The 24,539-nt window shown below is 40.4% G+C and overlaps 1 protein-coding gene across 3 annotated transcripts; it reads left to right on the forward strand.

Moving 5' to 3' along the window:
- The first annotated feature begins 1,654 nt into the window (after positions 1–1,654).
- Positions 1,655–21,888, forward strand: DHRS9 (dehydrogenase/reductase 9). 3 transcript variants are annotated; one of them, XM_059392766.1, is made up of 5 exons: positions 1,655–1,787; positions 12,664–13,010; positions 14,353–14,611; positions 18,275–18,438; positions 21,237–21,888. In XM_059392766.1, the coding sequence occupies exons 2-5, from the start codon at positions 12,698–12,700 to the stop codon at positions 21,458–21,460; spliced, it is 960 nt and encodes a 319-aa protein (XP_059248749.1). In that variant the 5' UTR covers positions 1,655–1,787; positions 12,664–12,697; the 3' UTR covers positions 21,461–21,888. The 3 variants fall into 3 exon arrangements, with proteins under 3 accessions (XP_059248749.1, XP_059248750.1, XP_059248746.1); XM_059392767.1 differs by having other exon boundaries at positions 12,671–13,010; XM_059392763.1 differs by lacking the exon at positions 1,655–1,787 and adding an exon at positions 5,738–5,897.
- The last annotated feature ends 2,651 nt before the right edge of the window (positions 21,889–24,539 follow it).

Consider the following 24,539-nt stretch of genomic DNA (forward strand, 5'->3'; position numbering starts at 1 on the left):
AATATAGGGAAAGTTCTGAGCAAGCATCCCTTCAAAGGTTGCCTTGTTAAAGAATATAATGAAAGAAAATTTAGCTCTTAAGATGTAAATTTGAATGTAGTCCAGACAAGGCACTGTTGACAAGTGAGTCCATTAACCGAACCCCTACATGGGACCACCTGAAAAGGATAGAAATGACCTAATGTGATAGCTTTTCCTTTGCTCCTTTCCCTTCTCTCCTCCAGACCACCCAGGTTCTTAAGGCTCTCTACGTCTCTCGGTGACAATAACACAGGAAGGGTCTGATATCAATCATTCATACCTTTCTTCATGTGGATGGGGGTCAATGTATTACTTCCCTAAGAGGTCTCTCTATCTAAGCTTTACTTTGACTTGCAGAAGATAATGGAGAAGTATATCTGGCATATTTTTGGCACCTTGCTTCCTTACCTCTATAAATTTCAGTCTTGGTTTTTTTGTCCTTTTGGAGAAAAAAGATCCCCATTTAATTTATAGGATGAAAGCAGTGTCTAAACTCTACCCAGACAGATACAGTCATTCATTCACTCATCCCAGCTAAACCATAATAAATTGCATTTTTAAGGAGGGAAGAGAGAAGCCTGGGAAACCTGAGACCTACAGCAATAAGCTGACATATAGGGAAACTGAAAGTAAGCAATCCATGGAGTTTGTACCTGGCTGTGTGCTTAAGAGGGAGGTGGTAGCCTGGGGAGAGGGGGGGGGTTACAGATTAGCACTGTCTTGTCCTCCTCTTCACCTGTGGTCCCAGGATATGGCAGGTCAATCGTGACAAGCTCTGAAACAGACCAGCTCTGGGCAGGGATCTCCTTTCGCAGGGATCTCCATTCCAGGGACCACTTCAGTAAGCTCTCCTTGTCATGCCTTCAAACACCAATTAAAACTCATAAATAAGTACAGAACCTCATTGCATTAAATCACTTTCATCTCCTTGCTCATCGATGCTGAAAAACTGAGAGAAAAAGAATCCTCCAAGATTGGTGTCCCCTACCTACTCTCTTAGCAGGCAAAGAGTACTAAATCAGAACAGACAAGTTAACAGGAAGAAAAAACGAACAAACAAACAAAAACCCAGAGACTATGAATAGTAATCACAATTCAAAATTAATTGATTAGGGGTGCCTGGGTGGCTCAGTGGGTTAAAGCCTCTGCCTTCGGCTCAGGTCATGATCCCAGGGTCCTGGGATCGAGCCCTGCATCGGGCTCTCTGCTCAGCTGGGAGCCTGCTTCCCATCCTCTCTCTCTCTGCCTGCCTGTCTGCCTGCTTGTGATCTCTGTCTGTTAAATAAATAAATAAAATCTTAAAAAAAAATTAATTGATTAAAACAATGTGCATGGGACAGTTTACAAAATGCTTCCACGTTACATTATTTCAACTGCTGAATCTGGTCAAGAGATTGCACTCAGAGATAAAGGAATGTTATTCATCCTTTTTAAGTCCCTCCTGAAAGTTGTTAAATTTAAGTTACTGAAGGTACTACCAATTCCTCCAAAAACACATGACCCACAGCTGTTTGGTTTCCTTCAGCCACTGGAGAGAGATTTAGTCATCAGCTGGTGTCACAAAAGAATGACTCAGAGTGAGGAAGGAACCTGAGGGCTCTTCACACATGTGTGTACTCGGAGCTGGACGGAAGCCCGGGGAATCTCCTCCTCCAGAGGATTGGTGTGGTCAGGTGGCTCAATCCTTCCTTCCTCAGTACAGTGGACAGAACCACCCTCTGCCTAGCCGGTCCCCACAGCTTCTCTACGCCAGTTCATCTCCAAAGGTAACCAGTGACTGAATTCTGTCATTTATCCCTTCGTTTCTCCATCTTCAAACTGCCTTTGATTTTCCTCACTCTTACAGAACTAATCAAGTTATTTTTCATGCTATGAAGTAATAATAGTAATAATAATATTACTATTAGAAGGCTGTGATGGACACTGAGTCCATCTTACCATAGACGTGATCCCAGTGTCACCCGGGTCCTTGCCTGGAACTCCCCATCCCCAGGTCTCTCTTTGAATGTTCTTTGACACCTTATAGTTACAACCAAATTTATATCTAGTTATTCTCTCTGTGCCTATTTGACACCATCTATAAATCTTACAATGAACTGGAAACTGGATGGGGGGGGCGCTCCGAAAGGAGTAGGAATCTTAGTGGAGTTTCTTACTGGAACCGCAGATGTGCTACTGGGGTTCTGTGCAAACTATGGGTCTGATCTGTCTGTCTACCTGCTTTGCCAGTGTTACCAGACGTCCCTTGAGGCGAATGCACACAGGCATGCTCAGTGAGTGAGAAAAATTCCTTCTAGGTCAGAAGGAATCAGGGAACTTCCTCATAATGCATATGATGCACAATATTGGGTTCCTGGATACTAAGATGACAGCAGTAAACCTGCTTCAGATGTATGATCCTATGATTGACATTTTACCAAGAAGACATTGAGCTTTCTCCCAAGTCCAAGTCTGTTTTCACTTTGACTCCCAAAATACAGTGGGTAGTTTAGTGGCTTTGCTGCCAGTTAATCCCAGCATGCCCTGTTAAAGGCTTTAGGATTTAAATGGTGTGTGGTGCACTCCCTCAGTAGGTTGATTTTTAGCAGTTGCAGAAAAAGTTTAAATAAAACATATTTTTAAATTAAAAATCAACTTGGGTTGTACAAATAGCTCTGAAATGTCCCCCTACACACTAGCTCAAGGGTAATGATTATGCTTTATTTATCTTAGAATCCTTTAGCATATGCTAGATGCTCTAAGAATGTCCGTGGTTAGATGCTGCATAAAATGAAATTTAAATGTCATATAGTCTTTGTATTGTGTTTTTGAGATTTGAAAAGTGTGTCCAATTTTTAGAATAAATCTCAGTGCTTAAATACAAGAAAAAAATAGTTATCTCCTACACTTTAAATGTGGAAAGGGGGAATTGGTCGTAAAATCCTTATAACAAATGTCACTTTCTTAAGGTACAGACTAAAACCTCAGAGCTTTCCTTCTGCTCAAAGTTAAGTGAAGACAAAAGAAACACACTGAAGTTTTGAACATACTTTCAGCATCTATACATAACATTGTCTCCATATTCTAAATGTAAGGGCCTACTTAGCCAGAGCAAGCCATTTTGTTGTTTATACAGTAAATTTAGATTGACCCTGCCCCCCCCACACCTCAGAGGAACTTAGAAACAAATCTGGGAAACCAGTAAAGTATGACTGACCAGCCCCTGATAACAGAGCCCATATACCAGGACGTGTCAGGTCAGGGGGAGGTAACAGAGCCCATAATACAAGGATGAGTCAAGTCAGGTGGAGACATCCAATCAGGAAAGCACCTCCCTAACCACCCAAGAATGTGGACCCTGCCTTTTGGGCGCCAATTCTGACCAGAGTGATAGACTAGTTCAAATAGCTACTATAGGGTGAATTGTAATTCAATTGGCCACCTGGTGGCCAGGCTCAACCACATGGCCTTTACTCTATAAAAGTTAGTCTGTGAAGACCTGTACCCCTGGGGATAAAAATATATGTTTATAAAAATAAAAAATTTAAAAAAAAAAGTTAGTCTGTGAGGCTGAGAAGGGTCACCTCTTTGCAAAAGATGGCCCTGGCTGGTCAGTTTGATTCTCGATGCTTGGCACCAAATAAAGCTTTGCTTGACCTTCGCTTTGTATCAGTCTTGCTCCTTTGACCATGGACCCAACACTAAGTTTTCTGGTTTTCTTTAAGTTTGTTGTTGTTGTTGTTGTTGTTAAGTAATCTCTATAGCCGGCATAAGGCTTGAATTCATGACACCAAGACCAAGAGTCACATGCTCTTCTGACTGAGCCAGCGGGCACCCATGTAAGCTTTCTTTGAAGCCTTGTAATGACAAGCTATAACCGTATACAATATATCATCTCTTAAGTAAAGCAACCATGGCTTTCACAGTAATTCTTAACCTGCCAATACCATCAGGAAGCCTATTGACAAAGTAATCAACCTGAGGGGAATGGGGAATAATTTATTAATTAATAATTGTGGATATTATGATGAATTATAATTTAAAATGTTTGAGAGAAGGCAAAAGAAAATTAGAGATAGTTTTATCCTTAGAACTAAAAATACCAGTGTAAGCCCATCAGGCCTTCCCTCCGTTAGGAGTGGCTGCCCTCCCTCTCCTAGGAGACTTTCTGAATGAATGAATCTGCAGAGGAAACATACACTCTTCCACACTTCACTGGTCCCACCACACAAATAACACTCTGGGTATCCCACACTAACTCCCTCCTGAAGGAAGCAGGATTCAAGGGAATGTAACTGGTGGAGGAACTTCTTTATTCCATGGAGTGAGAGAACTTACTGTTTCCATGACGACGAAGACCACCTCAATTGTATCAGCAGCAGCATCATAACCATTATTATTATTATTATTATTATTATTACTATTATTTTAATCAGACCCTCAGAGAAGCCTTTCTAAGCATATTTTATATAGGATCCCTTGGCTCTGCTGAAAAAAAATTTCCTTAGATTTCTGGGTGCCCAACTTGCACACTTTTTTTCACAGAAATGTTATTTATTCATCATATAAATTAGTTTTGCATTAGGTCGAATTATTTCTTTTTCTTAGAGGTGTGGCAAAAATCTGTGAAAGCTCACTTGGGTTAAAAAAACAAACAGAACTTCTTACTTCAAGGAAAATGTCAAAATAAGAAGGAATTTGGTATAATATAGCTAGGTTAACAAAATTTAAGTGTACTAAGGACATACATGTCCCCAATGCCATGGGTATTAAGAAAGTTGTGAAAGAGAACTTCAAAAGGAAAACATTTGAGAAAGCTACTGCTAAATGCTCTTTGATTTTTTTAAAGAAACTATTTAGTTGTTGATTCAGCTTGCGTTGTGATTACAACAAATTGAAAGTAAATAAAAATTCTACATATTCCAATCAGTCAGTGTAACTGACTAGTTGTAGTATCACCTTCTAAAACAAAGCCCCTCGTGGAATTACGCAGAAATAAAATCAAGTCGCATGAGAGGGAGTATTTAGAAAGAATTCTGTATTTCTTATGAAAAATGGGGCTCACCATGACATTGAGACATGGAGACATTATTCTCAGTTCTTTTTGTTTGTCTGTAACTGTCATTTATTTTTAAAGGGTGAGGAATGTGATTAAGAGAAGTGAAATCAGAGGATCTTTATTTTTTTATTTTTAATGGGGGAAAAGACACCCAGGTATAGAAAGTTTAAAAAAAGCAGAAGTGAGCAAGGACAGCAATCAAGTTGCAATAGTTTCCTACAGCTGCAAACACGTGCTTACACTTAAGCATTTTTGCATGGCAATGAAAGAGACAATTAGTTCTCCTTTCTTGGTTCCTTTTCAATCTTTGTGGCATGATCAAGACTTTTGATAAAGTGTGTTTATTCCTCCTGTTAACTGATTCTGCTTTAATTTCTTTGCACTTCTTCCTGCTCCTACACAGTTGGGAGTTGAGAGATCAGAATTTTAGCTCTAACCACTCTCTGGATAATGACTTTCTGTTAGGAAACCTGTTCTACTTAGCTCACAGAAATATTTTGACAATTAAATGAGATAAATATTCCTTGAACACTTTTCAAAAACTCTTAAAGTTCCTCTAAATTGGAAGTGTGAATATGATGTTGCTATTATTACCCTTCTGTCTGATGGTTCAGAGGGCTCGGAGACTAATCCAGTTACCACCGGAACCTTGGGCTTAGAGTTGAAACTTCTTCCTTCTTCTCTTCCTTCTTTCCTTCGACAGCATTTATTTTACCTACTGCCAAGGTTCATGCAAGTACTGGTGGTTGTAGAGAAGTGTACACATAGCCCAGACTCCCGGATTGAGCGGGAAACCAGGTGGCAGTGGAGCAGAGGAAGAAATGGTGAATAACCAAATGTGAGTGGCCCGGGTATCAGTCTTCAAAACAGCGCCACGATCCTATCTTGAGACAATTAGCCTGCCTTTCTTTTTGTTTTGTTTTGTTTTTAAATTTTTTATTTTTTAAATTACTTTTCAGCGTACTAGAGTTCATTGTTTATACACCACACCCAGTGCTCAATGCAATAGGTGCCCTCCACAATACCCACCACCAGGCTGGCCCAACTTCCCACCCCCTGCCCCTTCAAAACCCTCAGATTGTTTTTCAGAGTCCATAGTCTCTCATGGTTCATCTCCCTTTCCAATTTCCCTCAACTCCCTTTTCTTTTTCATCTCCCCATGTCCTCCGTGTTATTTCTTATGCTCCATAAATAAGTGAAACCACATGATAATTGACTCTTTCTGCTTGACTTATTTCACTCAGCATAATCTCTTCCAGTCCCGTCCATGTTGATACAAAAGTTGGGTATTCATCCTTTCTGATGGAGGCATAATACTCCATAGTGTAGCCTGCATTTCTGAATTTGTTTCTTACTCTATATAATGGAGATAATTTTACTCTAAGTCTTTTTATTTATTTATTTTATTTATTTGAGAGAGAGATTGAGAGGACAAGTTGGGGGAGGGGCAGAGAGAGAAGCAGACTCACTGCAGAGCAGGGAGGCTGACCTAGGACTCTTGGGATCACGACCTGAGCCAAAGGCAGATGCTTAAACCCTGAGCTACCTGGGCATCCCAAAAAAGGCACTTTTTTAAAATCACAGAAACTAACACATAGAGTAGCAGCCTAGAAGCAATATTTATAAGTAATAAAACTTTTCTGGTAAGGCCATAAAAAATAATCCTTATCAGTGTGGCCCTACCAAGGAACTGATGACTGAGTTTCCAGAAAAGTGGTTCTGGACTCCCAACACAAGGAAGCTCTAGACCAGTGGTTCTCACCTGGGAGCTGTTTTGTCCCCCAGGAGACATCTGGCAATGTCTGGAGACATTGTTTGTTGTCACAACTGGGGAGGGGGTGCTCCTGGCATCACGGGGGTAGAGGCCAGGGGGTGCTGCTAAACATCCTGCAATACTCAGAACAGACCGCACAACAAATAATTGTTTCACCTCAATGAACAAAAAGTACCCATTGCCGAGGTCTGAGCAGCACACAGAGCAGGCCCCTCACGAGTGAACACGACTGATCCCGCCCTAATGATGAGGTTCTTCCTGTGCAGCAGGCATTGATCCCTTTACTTTACCAGGTACTCTCCACCAGAGAAGTGATTATTTCCATTTTACAGCTAGGAAAATGGAGGCTAAGAAAATATAAATAAATTTCCCCAAAAAACCTCTGATGATCAAGGAGCGGGCACTGGACCTCTATCTGCCTGATTCTGAGACCTGGGTTCCGAACCCCAGCCCTGCCGGGGTGTGTGTGTGTGTGTGTGTGTGTGTGTGTGGCCTCAGTCCTGTCTTCCCAGGTTTATTTTTACTAGCTTAGGGAAAATCTCCAGGCCAGTTCAGAGGATGCATATTTAGAATTGCGCCAGCCCTCACGCCCCGTGTGGGCCTGCAGATCTGCTTCCCCTCACTCTGTCCTCAGCTTTGACTAGCCCGTGGGCTCACAGCCCACAGATGAGGGGCTCTTGCTTTCAGCCAAGTGGTGTGTACCCCTGCTAAACGCTTTGTTGAGAGATAAATTGGAAGACAAAGCTGATAAGCAAACGACCCAAGCAACTAGGGTCAGTGCCCCCAGCCTGAATTATCGGGAACAACGGGCCATGCGGAGGCAGCCAGGCTGGCAGAATATGGTTGAGGCGGCCATAGTAGTCACAGTCATTCATTTACTTCTCTGTGGTCGATGAACCAATCGGCCATCCATCAGCTTCTGCGTCCGCATCGCGTTCCCAATGACTCCGACCAAGGGCTGCTGCTAGGAAACACGACCACACATGGAATCCTGGCTAAGATAGAAGTCAAAGGTTTGTGTGTGTTGGTTTGTGATTGACTCAATACAATGACCTAGAGGAATGTGAAGCTTAGGAATGAAGAAGAACTGCTATTTCTTGGACAATAGTATTTGGGGTAAGAACAGGCTATATGAAACTCTCTGTCGATGTTGGTAGTCCCCTGGATTCAGGCTGCAGGCTGGGACACCAGCATCGGAAATGACTCTCAGCCCAGAGGGGTACATAATGAAGATCACACATTTTAATGTGAGCCCATCCTTGACAACTAAAAAGCTCTTCTCTGTTGCCTGTCACCAAGGAAAAAATGAGTTTGGCTAATGAAAGAAGAAGTAAGGAGGAAATGGAGAGCATGAGGAGGGAGGAGGGAGCCTGACGGTTTAAGTTTGAATTTTTGCTTTTCTCTAGTGGTTGTGAAGGTGAACTTACCAAAGATTAGAAGTCCAAGGTCACTAGATCTTGAAGTGCTGGAGTTCTTGATTCATGCATGAAACTCCTTTGGATTAAAAGAAGCCTTTTCTTAGGGAAAAAAAAAAAAAAACCCACTTTATTTTCCTCTGTCAAATTTTTACTTTTTTATTTTGCAATAATGTCAAACTTATGGAAAAGTTGAAAGAATAATACAACCTAGAATCCCCGAATATTAACATTTACCACATCTGCATTGTCATTCTCTCTTTATATCCATATGTATGGAGGGTTTTTGTTGCTGTTGTTCTATTTTTAATTGAAGTATCATTGGTATACAATATTATATTAATTTCACGTGTACGATATAGTAACTTGACATTTGTATACATTACAAAATGCTCACTACCTATCACATACAAGTCATTATGTTATTATTGATTATTTTTCCCATGCTCTACCTCTTCTCTCTGGGACTTATTTATTTTCTAACTGGAATTTTGTAACTCTTAATTCCTTTCACCTGTTTCGCCCATTCCCCACCCCCACCCCTTGACCACCACTGCCCCAGCAACTGCCTGTTTGTGGCTTGGCAACCACATCTTCCTTATCCATTCATCTATTGACAAACACTTAGACTACTTCCTTAACATGTTTACTTATTTATATAAATATAGTTATTATTTTCTTAACTTTGAGAGTAAGTTGCAGACACGGTGCTACTTAATCTTTAAATACTTCAGTGTGTGTTTCCCAAAAGCAGGGCACTTTCTACATAATCATAATAAATTATAAAAATTGAGAAATGAATATTTCTTGAGTTGCAATATTATTTATCAGATCAACAAATCTTACTCAAATTCCACTAGCTGAGCAAATAATGTTCTTTCTGGCAAAAGAAAAAAAAATAGTTTTCTGACCCAGTATCACATATTGCACGAGTTATCATATCTCTTCAGTTCCCATTTATCTGGAGCAGTCTTCACTCTTTTTTTTCCTTCATGACTTCGACATTTTTAAAGAGTATAGGCCATATATTGTGCAGAGTTGGGAGATATGTCTTCATGCAGGATTAGCTTCCATGTATGCAGGAAAGTGCCTCTGTGTCCTTCCCAGTGCACAGTACCAGGGGGCCCATGATGTTGGTTTGTCCCACAACTAGTGGTATGAATTTTTGTTACTTGATTAAGGTGGTATCTGTCAGATTTCTCCGCTGTGAAATTGTTATTGCTCTCTTTTTAATTAGTACATTTCTCACGGGGAGATATTTTGAGATTCTATAATTATTGTTTCTTATCAGAATTTCACCTAATAATTTTAGCATCCATTGATCACTCTTGCCTGAAGTAATTGTTACTATTACAGTTGCCAAATGGTGATTTTTCTAATTCTATCATTTCTTTTACATTTATTAGTTGGCTTATTAATTCTTCTATAAAATGAGGCAAATAACATGCCCCCTTTAACTCAAAATGTTGTTGGGAGAATCAAATGAGATCTATATTTAAAAGTGCAGTGTAGAATGCTTCACAAATGCAAACCATTCTTTTGCTATTCCTCCCCTTCTGCTTGCCCAGCAAAACATGATGACATAGAAAGTTTCCACTCTCTGATCTAGGACACAATAAACCCCATGAGCATTTGCATTCTTCAAATAACTCTATGAAATTTGGATTGCAATGAAGGCTACAGAATCCATTTAGAAAATAATTCAACATTTAGTTGTTCAATTATTCAATTTATTGAGGCTAGAGTTGAACAACACACTATACTAATTAAATTTATAAATACAAAATTTCCTTAAAATTTCTAAAAATGAAATTTCCCAAGAGATAGTTACACCAACACCTTACCTCAAAATTATACGCTTTTTAATGTATTTATATATTTAACAAGGAAAAATTCTACTAGTTGGGCATTAATTTTCCATAAATAAGAAACTCCTACACAGGAAAGATTTGGGAAACTAACCCAAATTATTAAGGCATGTTCGTCTAAAAACTTGATGGCTTTAGAAATAGATGCAGCCATATCAAAAGAATCAGCCAGTTTGCTTAAACCCACTATATTTTAATTTTTACCTCTGACTTAGTTTTATCAAAGACAGTCTCTTACCTCTTCTCTCTTTAGCTAAAGATTTTTTGCCAGGAAGAAAGATGAAATCAGAGACCAAAATTTCCTTGAGAAGTGAAGATGATATATTATATCAAGTGATTTTTTTTTAATCTGAAGTAATCTGTTCCTTATAAAGCAATAGAAACAAAGTTGCATGAAAGTGAGTACACGAGTGTATGTGTATAATTCTATGTGTGTATATTTTTATTCCTTATTAGAGAAAGAAATATTTACATATACAGGAAAAAAAAACTGGAAGAAAATATGTACCAAAAATATTAAGAGTCAAATGTGATAATCATTACTCAATTCTTTTTTTTTTCTGTATCTGCCAATTTTTTTTTAACCATGAGCGTAAGTTACTTTTACAAACAGAAAAAAGATGAACAATTTTTTTAAATGGTTCAAATGAAAAACCAGGAAATAGCTGTAAAAAAGAAAAAAGAAAACCCACTCTTATAAAATTGCTTGGCCTTGCAAGCATTTTGAACATAGGGTCCATGAACAGTCATGATTCCCAAAGCATCTGTGAGGTCTAAACTTCAACTCCAGGCTTATCCATTGTCCTCTGAGAAGCACTCAAAGCCCTTCTTGATTTTAAGGATGGATCCAGATCAAGGGCAGAGACATGTGTGAACACAGGGCAAAGCAAGGAAACTTCCTGCATCGAAAGGGAAGGAAATAAGGTCTCTCCCGCAGGTGATGTTGTCTGTGACTCCTCTTGCTTCCAAAGGCAAGAGAGAGCCAATGCAGACCCAGTGCTGCTCCTATGTGGTGTGGGACCTAATGATCTCTTTCCTTTGGTTTGCCTATGACTGAGCTAGGATGTCTGAGCTGCCATGATGCTCAGACCTGAAGCAAACAGGCAAATGTCACCCCCCACACTCATCTCCCATCTCTGCCTGGTTCTCGTTCACTTCCTACTACGGGATAGCTTGCTCTTCCCAAGCAATCAGTACCCACAATAAAAGTGATAGTATAGGCTGTCATTGTAAATGACAAACATTGCAATATATATGGGATTTTATATCCCAAATAGTTTGAAGTCTCACTCCATGATACTTTTGATATTATGCTTCCAAATTAGTATCACACTTGTTTTCAATAATACAATTGCTTGATTTATTCACAAATGTTATTTTGCAGCCAAACATTGTATAATAATTAGTACAATTTTTAAGATGGCATATGCATTTAAATGGTCAAGACTATAAAATTAATAGGGGTACCTGGGTGGCTCAGTTGGTTAACTCAGTTGGCTCAGTTGTCTCAGGTCTTGGACTCAAGGTCATGAAATCAAGTCCTACTTAAAAAAAAAAAAAACTATAAAATTAACATAGTATTCTTTCTTTAACATTTCCAAAACAACTGTGATATTTCTAAATTGGTACAGTCAGCCTACATGAAATAGTAATTTGTTTTTTATTTAGGAAAAAATAAAAAAGTAATACGTGCTGAGGGAAAATGCAAGTGGTAATCTTCTGAAACCCTCCACCTGTTTGATTTTTTGCCTCTAGGCCACCTCTAGCCTGGACTAATTAGTTTTCTAGGTCATCCTGCTGCACTTATGGTCAAAGCCTCATGATTTTCCAGAAAGAATTTGCATTCCTTTATCCTATGTCATGTGATTCTTTTTCTCACAGAAACTAGTGTGCAAAGAGAACAGAATCTGAGGTTTCTTGATTCTGTTTGGGATGCTGTGCCTTTGGCCATCATCCCTCAATCTCTTCCCATTCATCTCACCCTCTGTCCAGGCGCTCCCTGGTGGCCAAGCATTTGCATAATCCCTGCATGGAGTTGGGATGATCTCAGAGTTGGGTTGAAGAATGACAATAACCCACTGAAAATAAGAAAATGGAAACCAACTTGGAAATATTTTCATAGTGGCAACTACTTTACCTGACAGTATAAAAATAATTAAGAATCTAATCAATCAATTGAAATTGAACATTTTCTAATAGATTCGCCTATTTCTACTCTTGAATTTCACAAGGTCACAAGCGATAAGATTTTACTGTGACAGTCTCTGTTTCAGATGGATAAATTCATACATTCATTCATATCAACACAAGAGTTGCGTCAGCTTCGCCATGGAACCTCTCTCCTGTTCACTTTTTCTGGCTGTTTTGGTTAGTTTTTGCATTACTTTAGAGGAATGGTTGAGCACTTAAAAGGCCATCTTCCTAGCCAAATAATAGTTATTCTTCTTTTTTAACTATTCACTCAAGTGCATTAAAATATCTGAAGTCGTCAGTGTTGGGTTATAGCACCTTGATTGTTCTAATTTGAGTTTTCTTTCTAATTTTGAGCTTTCAGGTCCCTATCCTATACAGAAGAAAAAAAATGTTCTTCTGGGTGTTAGCCCTCCTAATCCTTTGTGGTTTTCTATGGAATTATAAAAGACAACTAAAGATTGCAGACATCACAGATAAGTATATTTTCATAACTGGTTGTGACACTGGCTTTGGAAATTTGGCAGCCAGAACTTTTGATAAAAAAGGATTTCGTGTAATTGCTGCCTGTCTGACTGAATCAGAGTCAACAGCCTTAAAGGCAGAAACCTCAGAAAGGCTTCACACTGTGCTTCTGGATGTAACTGACCCTGAGAATGTCAAGAGGACTGCCCAGTGGGTGAAAAATCAAGTTGGGGAGAAAGGTTAGTGATGTGGGGGTGGGAAGAATGGAGGGGGTGTTGTAAATTAGCTACAGCTAAATAAAATGTGTTTGGATCTTAAATGACCTTTCAAGAAAATGTCTCCTAAATACCAGCTATGGTACTGGAGAATCTTGGAAAAATCTTAGGATAAAGCCCTCAATAGTTTTGAGCTGCAAGCTCACTGTTTGCATGAGAGACACAGCCCACATTATCCTCAGTCTTAAGTCCCAGTGGGTGAATTTCGAAGTAAGTTTGAGGTATTGACTTTCCCTGCACTTCTCTCATAAAATTCTAGTTTAGCTACATAAAATTCTACATTTAGCTACATTAGCTACATTTTAGCTACATTCACAGTGAAGGAACTTGGGGCTTAAAGCTACAGGAGATCATGCAAGCAATCAATGTACGTGAATTTTCTCTATCATATCTACATCATTTAGTTGAGACTCCAGACCACAAAAGCAATGGCTTAATAATGCTCCTGACAATTTTTAATGCTTGAATTCCAAATAACTTTAACAATATTAAATGTTTTCCATCATAAAACAATTGATGACTGGATTTTTTTATTTTTTTACTAAAAATAGATATGAAGTATATTGTATTGCTCTTTGTAAAAAGTAGTTTATAAATAAATAATCTCTGGCTTTGCAATCTAGTAAATGGAAAAAATAGACCAATTTACTCTGCATCTATGATAAAAAAAAAAGCAATAGCGAAATAAGTCAATCAGAGAAAGACAATTATCATATGATCTCCCTGATATGAGGAATTTGAGAGGCAATGTGGGGGGTTTGGGGGGTAGGAAAGGAATAAATGAAACAAAATGGGATAGGGAGGAGGACAAACCATAAGGGACTCTTAATCTCACAAAACAATCTGAGGGTTGCTGAGGGGAGGGGGATAGGGTGGCTGGGTTATGGACATTGGGGAGGGTATGTGCTATGGTGAGTTCTGTGAAGTGTGTAAACCTGGCAATTCACAGACCTGTACCCCTCCCTGGGGCTAATAATATATTATATGTTAATAAAAAATAAAAAAATATTTTAAAAAAAGACAAAAAAGCAAAAGGTTCATTCAGTGTCAGTATTTTACATGCAGAACCAGAAATAGAGTTACTGTGAGACTGGCTTCCAGTAACAGAGCTCCAACTATTTTAATTTCGCCTCCCTACCCTCTTAGAGAGTAGTTCCTTCCCAAAACTGTAAAGCATTTCAGAGCAGGAATGTGTCTACAAGGAGGAAATGGCAGAGTTGTGTAAAGCAGGGACTGTATTTCCATCAAGGATGCCCATATAAGTGCCATCTTCCATCACACCTGCTTCCTTTCCACTCTGATCTAGGTCTCTGGGGTCTGATCAACAATGCCGGTGTTCTCGGCGTGCTGGCTCCCACCGATTGGCTGACAGTGGAGGACTACAGAGAACCTATTGAAGTGAACTTGTTTGGCCTCATCAATGTGACTCTAAATTTGCTTCCCTTGGTCAAAAAAGCTCAAGGAAGGATTATCAATATCTCCAGCATTGGAGGTCGGCTGGCGTTCAGTGGAGGGGGTTATAATCCATCCAAATATGCAGTAGAAGGCTTCAATGACAGCTTAAGGTAAAGCAAACATTGACATATTAGGAAATAATAGCTGTTAATGTTTACTGAATGTTAATTATGTACTAGACACTCTAGTTAGTGCTTTAAGTTATTCCCAATTTGTAGGCAATACCACTGAAACAAAGAGATTAAGCAATTTGCCCAAGGTCACCCAGCTGGTAAGTGGTAGAATTGAGATTTGAACTTAAGTCTATCCAAGTCTTTTTTACTTTTTTGCATTAATGTATGATACTGACAGTGATGGTAAATTTATATTCTACAGGTCGGTGTGTTATATAATCAGGGAATCATATAGAAAACCTAAGGCAGGGTATAACTCTCCATTGGTATAACTGTCAGTTGCAGAAACAATAGTACCATCTTATTTAAACCCTCAGTAGAAAATTATCTGATAAGGTAAATGTAATTATCACAAAATAATAACTCAGCTATGCAGCTTTTGTCCCCCTCTTGTTGCAAATTCTGGATTCAAATTTCCATACATTTCAGACACTACAGCCAAATGGATGATAACTTTCCCATCCTCACCCCACCCCCCAAAGACAAGAAAGACAGATTTCCTCTGATGCGTCCATTTCCCAAAAAAAGGGGGGGGGGTTTACTAATCAGAGGTGAAGATTTTGCTCCCACAAGAAAGCACTAACCACTCTGTTATCAGAGAACCCCAGAGCTCAAAACAAAGAATCTATTTAACAAATAAAGACCCCAACTCAGTGCCCTCAAGCATGGATTTCTCTGGATTTGTAACATTTGATATTCACTGGGTTTCCTGAATCTGTAGGTTTATATCTTTGGTCAAATTTGATGAGTTTTCAGCTATTGCCTCTTCAAACATTCTTTTCTGCAATCCAGTCTTTCTCTTCTTTTTCTGAGACTCTATAACACAAATGTTAGACCTTTGACTTTGTCCCATAAATCCTTAAGGTTCTGCTCACTTTCTCATTTTTCTCTCTCTGCTATACATATTGGATAATTCCTAATGGTCTACCTTCAAATTCACTGACTTTCCTCCATCATCACAGTGCTATTGAGTCCAATCAAAAAATATTTTATTTTGGTTATTGTGTTTTTCAAGTATAAAATTTTCATTTGGTTCTTCTTTGTCTTTTCTTTTCTTTGGGAAATATTCTAACTTTCCGGTCACTTCAAGAGTATTTTCCTTTGTATTTGGAACATTTTTATAATAGCTGCGTTAAAGACTTTGGTAATTCCAACATCTGTATCCTTCGGCATTAGCATCTGCCATTGTCTTTTCCCATGTGAGTCGAGATTTTCCAGTTCTTTTTATGCTGAACATTTGGAATGTGCCAGTTCTTTTTATGCTGAGTATTTGGAATGATATGAGACTATGGGTCTTATTTAAGTCCTATGGAGAATGTTGATATTTTTGCTTCATTTTATTTATTTGAGAGAGAGAGAGAGCACGCATGAGTGGGGTGGGAGGGGCAGAGGGAGGGACGGTGCCCGCCTGAGCTGAAGGCAGCTGCCTAAATGACTGAGCCACCGAGGTGCCCCAGTATTTTTGTTTTAGCAGACAGTTGATGAGGTTGCATTCAGGTCACAGTTGCTAACCATCATTCTGTACTTTGAGATTTCAATGTTTGCTTGATTTTTAAAGACTTTGCTGTGGTATTCAAATCTGTTCTGCAGATGTACTACACAGTAGCCATCTGGGATATGAAAGATGCTTGTCCCAGAGTTCGCTTCTCTAAGTCAGACCCACACATGCACGTGTGCTGTGCATAAACAATGTTAGAGGCGCACTTTCCTGAGCTCCTCTCTCTCTCATCTTTCCAGTTCTCTCTTGTTTCCTGGGACTGCCCTCCTGCTGGAAGTTACTCCATTCTGCCAACTACTTCACACATATGCTGGGCATGGGGCCACATGATGGGAGGAAAGAGAGAGACAAAAAGCACCAGGGTTTCTTCCCACCCTCTTGGAGACTAATAACCACTTTAAAAAAGGGATTTCAGGGCGCCTGGGTGGCTCAGTGGGTTAAGCCTCTGCCTTCGGCTCAGGTCACGATCTCAGGGTCCTGGGATCGAGGCCCGCATCAGGCTCTCTGCTCAGCGGGGAGCCTGCTTTCTCCTCTCTTTCTCTATGCCTGCCTCTCTGCATACTTGTGATTTCTCTCTCTCTTTCAAATAAATAAAAATAAAATCTTTTAAAAAATAAATAACTAAAAAATAAAAATAAAAAGGGATTTCAGCTGAAAGACTTATGTGTTTGCAATGCACTATACCATGCCTGAAATTACCCAGTAAAGAATGGTTTCATTTTGTTGTTGTTGTTTTCTAAATCATGGAGCTGGTACTGGGAATGGTATTGTGCGTGCAGGTCCCAGTCCAGTGGTGGCCCCAGAATTTCTATATATAGGAGGATTTAGGGTCAATGGTCCAACTGGGAGAAGGCTGGAGCTCTTCAAAGCTGTATTTGCCCAACACAGCACACATAACTGGGTTCATACTGGTTTGACTTACCTGGTAAACTTAGTTGGGTGACTTAAAGCCATTTGTCCCTAGATTGTATGTTCTTTCATTAGTAGATGGGGTGACAAATCTTTCCAAACACTTTCCAAAACCCAAAGAAGCACAGAAGATAAGTGAGTAAAGTAAATTAAGTTAGAAAATAACTTTTAATAATTTTAATGCAAGCAACATACTTTTCAAAATCTTTCAAGATCAAGTTAATTTGCATTTTTAGTAAACTACACTGCAAACTAAACAATAGGCATGTTGCTGAAAGCAGAATGTAAGATAATTCATATTTTAAGTTCATTGGTACAATTCTTTAAAAATCATGTGGTAAAGACTTATATAAAATGAGTAATTACTTCCTCATAGATCCTTGGTGGAAATATACATTAAATTTAGGAAATAATTGCTCATATAACAGTTTGCAATTCTTCGTTTTGCTTTTAAAAGGGAGAAGTGCATCATGATTCCCCTAAAACCTTGTGGCCCAGTAAATCTGAGGCCACATAATGAAAGATCTCACTGAGCAGGATAGGGAGCAGGCGAGCCACATCAGAGATTGTCACACTTGTGTCCCCAGCCTGTCCTCATTTGTGTCGCAATGTCCTCACATTTCTAAAATAGAAGTAGACTGGTCCATCCAGGCCAGTCATCACTCCATTTCCCATAAGGTTTTTTGCATTCCAAGAAGAAACCTGTCCTTAACCCGACTGCTTGTCAATTTAATGAGAGAGTATGACTTAGTGGGGAACACTAGTCCAGGAGGGGGTCTGCAGATCCCTTTCCCATTCTGCCATTAAACCAGCCTTCACCACGCTAACTTCAGCTTCCTCACTGCAAACTGAGAGTGTAGAACTAAATATTCCTTTCCAACCCATGCATTTCTGTGATCCCATGAAAAAATTCGTTCGAGGGGCGCCTGGGTGGCTCAGCGGGTTAAAGCCTCTGCCTTTGGCTCAGGTCATGATCCCAGGGTCCTGGGATCAAGCCCCACATCCGGCTCTCTGCTCAGCAGGGAGCCTGCTTCCTCTTCTCTCTCTGCTTGTCTCTCTGCCTACTTGTGATCTCTGTCTGTCAAATAAATAAATAAAATCTTAAAAAAAAATTCTTTCAAAAATAATCACCCAAATAGCAAACATTCTCCAAATAAACCTGGATTAAACATCATCAATGTGTTCTTTCACAGACGGGACATGAAAGCTTTTGGTGTACACGTTTCATGTATTGAACCAGGATTATTCAAAACAGGATTATCAGATCCAATAAAAGCCACTGAAAAAAAACTTGCCATTTGGAAGCATCTGTCTCCAGATATCAAACAACAGTATGGAGAAGGTTACATTCAAAAAAGTAAGTCTCTGGGTGGGCCCAGGGTTCCTCCGGAGTTCATTGTTCTAGGCAACATGAAGAAGACTCAAATACAAATGAAAAAACAAGGTTTTGTTAATGATATACAATAGGGAGATAACATATGGATTAAAGATCCCTATTAATTCCAGTGCCATCTCTTACTTCAAGTCTTTACAAACATTTACTGAGCATTTACCCCGTGCCAAATCCTACCTTATGAATTCTATCATTTATTCCTCAAAAGAACCACAGGAGCAGTGAACAGAGGCATGGAAAGGTGAATGTTCTATACACAGCTGTACAACTCCTCCCGGTCATGCCTAGACTCGAGCCCACAGTCTTCACTTCTACACAAGCCTCCTCTTTTTGGTAAACACCAACCACTCACTAAACATTGGTTAAGGATTTATGGAGTTTACAAAATACCAAGACTCAGACTCTGACCCTTAACCAGCTTAGTTTAGTGGAGGAGAAAAAGTAACCAGTGAGATTGTAAAACAATGAGACTGTGCAGAATGCAAGAAAATTGATCCTGTAATTCTTAGACAGACCCCAAAAGCCCGGAAGGGGTGCTAGACAGTACAGTCTCTAATTGCCCAAAGGAATTCAGAACTGGATGAAAGCATTGCTGGCCAGTGGCCTTTCTGAGACAGGTCAGGTTTGAGCAAGGCCTAAAGGCCAGGAAGGAATTATCTGGGTGGAAGCCTTCCAGAGCAGGAATGCACGGGGGGTGGAGATGGAAGGCGAAGCAGCAGCCTAAGTCATACTGAGTCAGGGATGGAAATAATAGATTAGTGTATGATGACTAACATATAGTGAACATTTGGTACTTGCCACCATTCTAAGTGGTTTACATGGACTGCCTCATTTTAAATGTCTAAATAAACCCTGTGAAGGAGATATTCCCTGAATTGTCTAGAAACAGAGGCACAGAGAAGCTGCTTGCCCAGGGCTGCACAGTTAGTAAGTGGAAGGGCTGGCTTTGAACCCAGACAGCCTGACTTTGCCATTTAGTCTTGGGCCCTGCGCGATCATGGAAACGAGGCATTAAGGAGCTGGTGGAACTTCCTGTACCAGGTCTCCACCTCCACCTCAAACTTCCTGGTCATGTTTAAAGCTTAGTCGACATTCCTCAAACACTTACTGGGCTCCTGCATTAAGCCACACAGGGCCCCACCTAACTTTGTGTCACTGTAACCTCAAAACTCTGGTCCTGCTTCTTCACCTGGAAATTTGGCGAGAGAGCCAAGTGTGGCAAGGTTCAAGGCCAGAAGTTTTCAAGAGGGAGCCAAGAGCCAAGTCAAATCCACCTGGGAGGTTTTTAGGATGACAGACTCCTCCAGCCACCTGACCCGACTGCGCACGCGCGCACACACGTACGGAGAATGTCTGGTTTCACAAACCTCCCAGTGCTATCATATCACTTGATGCTGAGAACCTCTGCTATAAAATACTTGTGTTTCTCACTCATTATCAACTCTGAAAATTCTAAGTAGGTTCAGAAATAAGGGCACCTGGGTGGTTCAGTGGTTAAGCATCTGCCTTGGGCTCAAGTGATGATCCCAGGGTCCTGGGATGGAGCCCTACATAGGGCTCTGTGCTTAGCAGGCAACCTGCTTCTCCCTCTCTTCCCTAATCGTGCTGTCTGCATCTCTCAAATGAATAAATAAAATCTTTTAAAAAATACTTCATTTAAAAGAGCTTTCTCTTTTTGATATTAACACTGATACTTTCTAAATGCCTATAATAGGTCATCAACTTCCATCTCAAAATTATTTTTGACTTGGCCCCTGGCTCAGGTGTTTCCCTCTCAGAAATACCAGAAGGCTTTGAGCACAGTTTTGCACTGGTTGTTTTTATTATTTTTTCAAACTAGGACTTGAACATCAGCCAGACTCATAATTCCCAAGCAGACCACGAATTTAAGCTCACCCTTCTTCATTTCCTAGACTATAGTTGTGAAAGTTTAAAATAGCCACTAAGACTTGTTAGGTAAGTTCTTTGAACAACTTGTGACTATAGGGGCCTTAACTTGAAAAAGAGATTTAAAATCATAGATTTTTCTCTTAGGAAGACACAACTCAGGTATGTTTTAAGAACACTGCAGGAATGCTCCAAGCCATTACCAATCTTCTGATAAAATACCTGCTTCTCTAAAATGACCCTAGAACATTACTCAAGCATTTCAGCTGCCTGATCACCAGGATATGTTTAGCTTTCTGAGTCAATACTTTTGGGGATGATTCCCTCTTTATTCACCGAATTACAGAGACACAAGGTATGTGAGCGCACGCGCACACACATGCATACTCGCACAGCCCCTCCCCATTTCCTAAGCATATAGTAGTCCCTTAAAACAAATTTAGGATCAAACCCATAGCTTCTTGGGCTCAGAGGCCTCATGGACTTTATAAAGTATCTTTCTCTCATTGCTTTAAGGTAGTGGTTCTCAAAGTCTGCTCCCTGGACCAGCACCAACAGCATCATTTGAAAACTTGATAGAAACGCAAATTATTGGGTCCCACTTCACACCTACTGAGTCAGAAGCTGGTGGTGGGACCCAGCAACTGGGTTTTAACAAGCCCTCTAGGAGATTCTGCTGCCTACTCAAGTTTGAGAGCGAGCAGTCGAACGAAAACATTGCTGCATCCTTCAAACCCACCACAGGGGCCTCAATTTATAACAGCAAATTCAAAAGAAATTTTCACACACACACATCCTCCCCTTTACACCCTGGCCTCATACACTCCTTTCCCCCTTCTTCCAAAGAGTACATGTACTTTTGTCTCTTTCTGCAGGTCTAGACAAGCTGAAAGGCACAACTTCCTTTGTGAACGTGGACCTCTCCCTGGTGGTGGAGTGTATGGACCATGCGCTCACAAGTCTCTTCCCAAAGACCCATTATGTTGCTGGGAGAGATGCCAAGGCCTTCTGGATACCTCTGTCTCACATGCCAGCAGTTTTGCAAGACTTCTTATTGTTGAAACAGAAAGTAGAGCTGGCTAATCCCAAGGCGGTGTGACCGGTGTGACTCAGCAGACAACAAATGCCTACCCCAGGCTATGAGATTGGCTGCTTTCAAGGGCATATCTCCTTTTTGGTCTCATTCCTTACCTAATTCATCCAGACTCATTTAGATCATTTAGATGTGCTGCTTTTGATACATGAGGGAGTCCTACCCACACTGGGAAAGTCCCAGGGTCCCTTCTTAAGCCTTCTTTGAGAAGAAGGGCAGCAATGACCTATCCCATAAAGGGCCATGATAGCACCTGCCCAATATTTAGGTTTTGTCTGCTTAATATATGGAAGGGAAATTGAAAGCCTTTCCCATCCAACATGATCTCTGCCACTGCCAGCCCCATTGCCTCTAGCCCCCACACCTTGAACTCCAGAATGTTAATTATTTGTCCCATATCAAAATGTTCAGAGAAAAGTAGAATACTTTCATGAGTGGGTTGGATGTCTTATTTGCTGAGAAGAAGACTCAGAAAGACTGGAACTCAGTTTTCTAACCTGTGGTGGGTCAGGGAAGGTGGGGTGAGGAAGCATCATGTGACTCATACAAACGAACTAGAACAGAGAAACACTAGGGAGGATTGCAAGTAGGAGGATAGGGGAGGAGCAGAAGGACAAGAGGACTGTAAAGAAGAAACAAGTATGGAAGTGGAGGGAGGGAGAGTCCAAGACAAGCCTGCCTGTTCTAGAGGGAGCTGTGGAGGCTGAACAGCCGTTTCAAGGCTGCTGTGAACACAGATGCCCACACAGCTGTCTATGGAAAGCTGGTAACAAAAGTAACCACTCGTTCCAAAGAAGAAAAACAGAAGGTATTCATGTCATTATGATGACTGTAAATATAACAAGACCCAGAATATCTGCAACAACTTACACCCAAGAAGGTGGGAAAGCCTGTGTTTGAGGTGTCTCTGAAGCCCCATGAAGACATAGAACTAAATTAAGACTCTAGCCTACAGTTGCAGTGACAGCTGTAACTTGCTCTTTGCTCATATTCGTGGTCCTTATTGGACTGACCCTGGTCCCACACCTCATCCCAAAACAAGTTCTCTACACGGTTGCTTCTCCAGATAGCAGCACCCAGTATCACTCATGTAGGCTGGTTGACAATTCACATGAAAAGCCTGAAGTGTCAAAATTCAATATTTGTGGCTAAATTATATAGGGTGAAAGAGCCAGAAAAATTGTATCATGTACACACACAGACACACACACACACACACACACTTATTGTGAAGAAAATATTTAATATCTGCTGCATGAAACCATACCCATTTGAAGAGATCAGTAATGCTATTCATTTTTATCCACCTTTCTGGAAACATCTGTTCATGAGGTAGTCTCCCCTTCTCACATTTGCAATGTATTAATGACTTTGAAAAAACAAATTTTCAATGGTGTCAGTCCACCTGGACATACATGTCATTATTTCAAGGGAAAATACACTCATCCTTTTTGCATGAAAATGAAGAAAATCACAGCAGGAATCAGAAGAATTCTCAGGCAAAGTTATCTAAGCTATTGTCACTACCAACCCCGGGAAGTCACCTCCATCCTGGGGTCCCATTGACAGCTCACCTTTAAGATCTCTGAGTTCTTCTTGTTGCCAGTAAGCGCCCGCAGGTTAGGGAACCCTCGCACAGCTTGTCCTTGGAGCCGAAGTTCATCAGCGTTGTTTGCTGAGGCTCTTCCTTCTCACCTTGAATTCCCAGGTCCTGGCTTCATCACATTGTTTTAAAAATGTCGGGCCCACTCTCCCTAATCGTCCTGTCCTCCGCTGCTTCCAGGACTTTTAAAATCGGCAGGATCCTGCTTTGCTGGACGTCCAACCATTCCAGTTGTGTTGTGGGGTCTACCTAATGGTTTTATTTCCTTTGTTTCACCTGGACCTGAGTTCTTTGCTCATTTCTCCACGTAACTACAATTGTCAAATCCCTGTTTCATCGATCCAATGAATGCTCCCAAATACGATATCATCTCAAAACAAAATCAAATATATTCATCCAAGCAACCTTGTAAGCTTTTAAAACTAAATGAGAAGATGGCAGTATTTGGAATATAAAGGTATAGTCTCAACAAAAGCACAAGACCTGGAAGAAAGAGAAGGAGAGAGGAAGGGAGGGGCATAAAAAGGTCATTGCCCCAGGAGTCTGAGGTATGACTGTCTCAACTCTCTCCATCTCACCATCACTTCTGATATTCTCTGTGATCTTAGGAAAATAATATATTTTTTATCTATACTATTTGGGAGGACATATACTGGGCATTCCGCTAAGTCCTGGCCAGTAAGGAACGACACGGCCCCTTCTTTCATAAAGCTTATTATAATCCAAAAGCTGAGATTACTACTTGGGATGCCTTAGAGTAGCTTCTCCAGGAATCTGTGGTCAAGCTAAAGTGAGATGTTGTCTCTCTACCACCTCTCGTTTAGGGGACCCTTTCCTCACTTAGTTTGGAGGCACAAGGAGAACCTCCCAGACTTTTCCTCTGATATGACCTAAAAAATCCCACTACATCCTCTGTAGCTCTATCTGGATATCCACAAGATATTCACATCTGGAGTTCCTACCACTCTCACCCGACCTACCCTTTCCCAGGCAAGCACCAACTACTATCAATTTGATCTCCTAAGGAGATACCTCGTCTACTACTTTTCTTCTCCAAGGGAATCATCTATTCAAGCTTTCATCATCCCTTATCTCAATGGCAGTATATTTACCCTTGTATTTTTTCGATGATTTCTCCTCACTGCAGTCAGAATTATTCATAATTCAGATCTAATTATTCTACCCTTTTCCCCACCACCACTTTCTTAAACCCTTCAATAGGTTTCCATTGCATTATGGCTAAGGACAAAAATGCATAAATGACGTTGCCCCAGCACTTCTCATTAGCCTCCTCAGACCCTTCGTCCATGCTCTTGCCTAGGAAGTTTCCATTTTTCTTGTTTATCTAGTTTCCTCATCCTGTAGATCTCAGACCCTTCCTCAAGGAAGCCTGTACAGTTCCAAACTCTGACCACAGTCTTTGTATCCCAAATTGGTTTCTGTCTTGTACAGGACCCTTATCACAATCTGTCATTACATATT

The sequence above is a fragment of the Mustela nigripes genome, chromosome 3 (genome assembly GCF_022355385.1).
Source record: "Mustela nigripes isolate SB6536 chromosome 3, MUSNIG.SB6536, whole genome shotgun sequence".
Taxonomy (NCBI): domain Eukaryota; kingdom Metazoa; phylum Chordata; class Mammalia; order Carnivora; family Mustelidae; genus Mustela; species Mustela nigripes.